This window comes from Tarenaya hassleriana, unplaced genomic scaffold (genome assembly GCF_000463585.1).
Source record: "Tarenaya hassleriana unplaced genomic scaffold, ASM46358v1 Cleome13, whole genome shotgun sequence".
Classification (NCBI taxonomy): domain Eukaryota; kingdom Viridiplantae; phylum Streptophyta; class Magnoliopsida; order Brassicales; family Cleomaceae; genus Tarenaya; species Tarenaya hassleriana.
Genome location: NW_010963495.1, coordinates 3,161,392 through 3,164,802, shown reverse-complemented (window position 1 = coordinate 3,164,802; position 3,411 = coordinate 3,161,392). Strand labels below are relative to the sequence as shown.

The following is a 3,411-nucleotide window of genomic DNA, read 5'->3' as shown; positions in this document are numbered from 1 at the left end:
TTATCTTATTGCCTACCTGGTGTATTCGAGATCATACTGGTCTAGAGGTTTAAGATTGGAATTATGTCTGATGAGTTTGTGATAAAATCTCTTAATTACATGGTTAATTTCTCGTTGATACTTAAAATTTTAGTCATATGTATTTAGATAGATACAAGTCTTCTGAAAAAAAAAATGCTTAGATGCTTTTAGTAGAATTCTATGATTTCATCCAAAACCCTTATATGCAATACAGATCCTCCCGTGGAGGTCAAAACGCTGATTAGAAGCAACCATTGTTTCCATTCAAGAACCAATGTGTTGTTTCACGTGCCTAAATTAAATATCCGTAGAGACATAGGGTAATGATAAGTGCATTGGAATCTCAACCATGTTAGCGTTGGATGTCCGCGATCCTTGTTCCTTGTTCGTGTACCTGGGGCGACCCTGTCTCTTTCTCAAATTATGTTCCTTTTCCTTCCGAGATGTTTATTTTCGGCGTTTAATTTCTTCTTTGTTTCTGTTTATCGTATTCTTTTTTCAAGTGCGGATTGGAATGATTCGTTTTTCTATGCTTTTAAATGGTGATATATTATTCCCGGTAGATTGTTATAGGTGCACTGTGATGAATATTTGATTAGAATTAAAAGATGGACGCAGATCGAAATACGTATCAATAAATAAAGCATCGAGCGAGGGCACGTGTCGGACCCGTCCAATGGCATATACCTAGGCTCAGTTCAGATGCTCAGTTCCCCCCCGGTCATTTTAACCGGTGGTCAGGCTCCAACTCAACCACGGTTAACCTCCATAACCGTTGAGATCCCTCCACGTGTCTCAATCCCATCGCCAGGATCTCTCTCGCCGCTATAAATAACCCCCTCCACCGCCGATTCATTTCATCCGCAACGAATTCCAAAAATATCAGTCTCCGTTTGATTCACTTGCCTTTCGAGATCTGCAATGGCGTTCCCTAAGGTTTTCTTCGACATAACCATCGGCGGTCAGCCCGCGGGACGGATCGTCATGGAGCTCTACACCGACAAGACCCCGCAGACGGCGGAGAACTTCCGCGCCCTCTGCACCGGCGAGAAGGGCGTCGGCCGCAAGGGCAAGCCCCTCCACTTCAAAGGGTCCTCGTTCCATCGCATCATTACGGAATTCATGTGCCAGGGAGGCGATTTCACCGCCGGGAACGGCACAGGTGGCGAGTCGATCTACGGCGACAAGTTCAAGGACGAGGACTTCACCAGGAAACACACGGGTCCGGGTATCCTGTCCATGGCTAACGCGGGTCCCAACACCAATGGATCCCAGTTCTTCATATGCACCGTGAAGACGAGCTGGCTCGACGGGAAGCACGTGGTGTTCGGGCAGGTGGTGGAAGGGATGGACGTGGTGAAGGCGATGGAGAAAGTGGGATCGTCGTCTGGTAAGCCTTCGAAACCGGTGGTAATCGCAGATTGCGGTCAGCTCTCTTAGAGTTGATTGGCGGCTGTGGATCTAGGGTTTCTTAGATCTGTGTTTGGGTTGTGTGTGTGTTCTATTTTCGTGGCTGAGACGAGAGGAGGAGTCATGTACCTCCTCCTAATTAAATAAGATATGCCTTTTTCTGTTGTGTTAATTGGGGAAGAAATATCTGAAAGTATGAAATCGTGGTTTCTCTCTGTGGATCTGTTTGGATCTTGAAGGGACTCGGCAGGACACATCCTATCCACTTATCAAATCTTGAATGTGATTGTCGGGATTAGTAAATATATGTAAATCCCTTGCCATTGATCGCACTATTTGGACCCATTTGTCATATATATATTTCTCTAAATTGTCTTAAAACACGGTGAGGTGAGATATCTATTTTTGGGGATAAGGAGGTAAAGTATATTGTTGGTCAATGGACTAACAGTACCAGCGTATCAGCCGTATCGATTTAGGTCCGAAATCTGATTCGGTTCAGTTCAAAAATTAGCGGGTTTCGGACCCAGTCTGAAAATTGACGGGTTTCAAGTCTAAGTTTTTTGGCCTGAAAAAATCGGATTTTCGAGCCAGGTTCAAATCGGGTTTCGAATAAGAGTAGGCGTTTCGGGTTTCGGTTCGGTATTCAAGGGGTTCGGTTCGGGAATGATATTTTCGGTTTTATAAAAAGTGTACCAAACTAGAGCCGAATGTTAAACGGTTCGGTTCGGAACGACACCATTATATGAATACCAAATAAGTACCAAACTATAATATTTACATATATATTAGTGGAATATTCGAATTTTGGTTCGGTATTCATACGGTTCGGTTCGGGAACGGTTCGGGAACGGTTCATTCGGTTTCATAACAAATGTACCAAATTAGAACCAACCGTTATTCGGTTCGGTTTTGGGACAGATCAGGTCGGTACTAAATTTCCGAATCGGAGTCCCCACCCCTAGTTTCGAACTTGAGTCGGGCTAATCTGAAAGTCTGAAATTAAAAAAAGAAAAAAGAAAAAAAACAACATTTACAAAGGGAATTAAACGGAACGGCCCGGCCTGATCTGATCCAACCTAGAATACATAGGATCGGGCTTTAGATTTAATTACATGAATCCGAAAAAATGAGGTCGATCTAAATCCAAATCCGAAATCTTTGGATTGAATGCGGACTCGGACCGGATAGACACGATTGAGACCCCTGTACTAATCTATTCCTGTTGATTAGATTTTTTTTGTTTTAAAAAATTTGTATTCGACTAGTTGGTGGCATAAATGCCAAGTGGGTCCACTTTGTAAAGAGGCATGTTCGAACAAAACATTAAAATAAAAATAAAAATAAAAATAAAAAGATTAAATCCCATTAAAAACTTTGAACTTGTTAAAATATACCAAAACAAACCCCGAATTTTTGTACTCCCATAAAAAACCCCTAATTTCGTAAAAACATCCAAATAAAAAAGCAAGTTATCAATTTCTTCCACATACAATCTTTGACCGGTTTGATCAGATTTTTCGACAACGCAACGCTGACGTGTCATGTCTGAATGTTGACTACACCGCCACATCATCGATATGTCATCGCCATATCATCATTTTAAACAAAATTAAACCGGTTTAATTGATGCTCCAATTAGCCAAAATCGGTTTTGATTTTATGGTTTAATGTGGCAGTTTTTGCAAAAGTTTACTGGTTGTTTTGAATGTTTTTGCAGAAGTTCAAGGTTTATCGTAGAAGTTTTTATTAAAATTCTTGCAACAATATACTTAATTAAGATCTTGCTAAATTAACAATGTCAATCATGAACTACTCGACATTGTCTGTGTTACCAAAATAACAAATCATGTCTGTGTTCACAAAATAATAAATCATATCTATGTTAGCAAAAAAACAAGTTAATGACTCGTAAAGTTCTTGAACTACTTGACATTGTCCTTTTATTTTGATCTTGGAATATGAAATTGTCTCTGCATC

At 40.8% G+C, this 3,411-nt stretch overlaps 1 protein-coding gene across 1 annotated transcript; it reads left to right on the top strand.

The window, feature by feature from the left end:
* The first annotated feature begins 866 nt into the window (after positions 1 to 866).
* On the top strand, positions 867 to 1,646 carry LOC104807794 (peptidyl-prolyl cis-trans isomerase CYP18-3). The gene has a single exon (XM_010533209.2). It carries the CDS (start codon positions 943 to 945, stop codon positions 1,459 to 1,461), a length of 519 nt encoding a protein of 172 aa, XP_010531511.1. The 5' UTR covers positions 867 to 942; the 3' UTR covers positions 1,462 to 1,646.
* The last annotated feature ends 1,765 nt before the right edge of the window (positions 1,647 to 3,411 follow it).

What these genes read in the sequence shown, in the direction of transcription:
- LOC104807794 (XM_010533209.2), top strand. Translation starts at nt 943, where the DNA reads ATGGCGTTCCCTAAGGTTTTCTTCGACATAACCATCGGCGGTCAGCCC.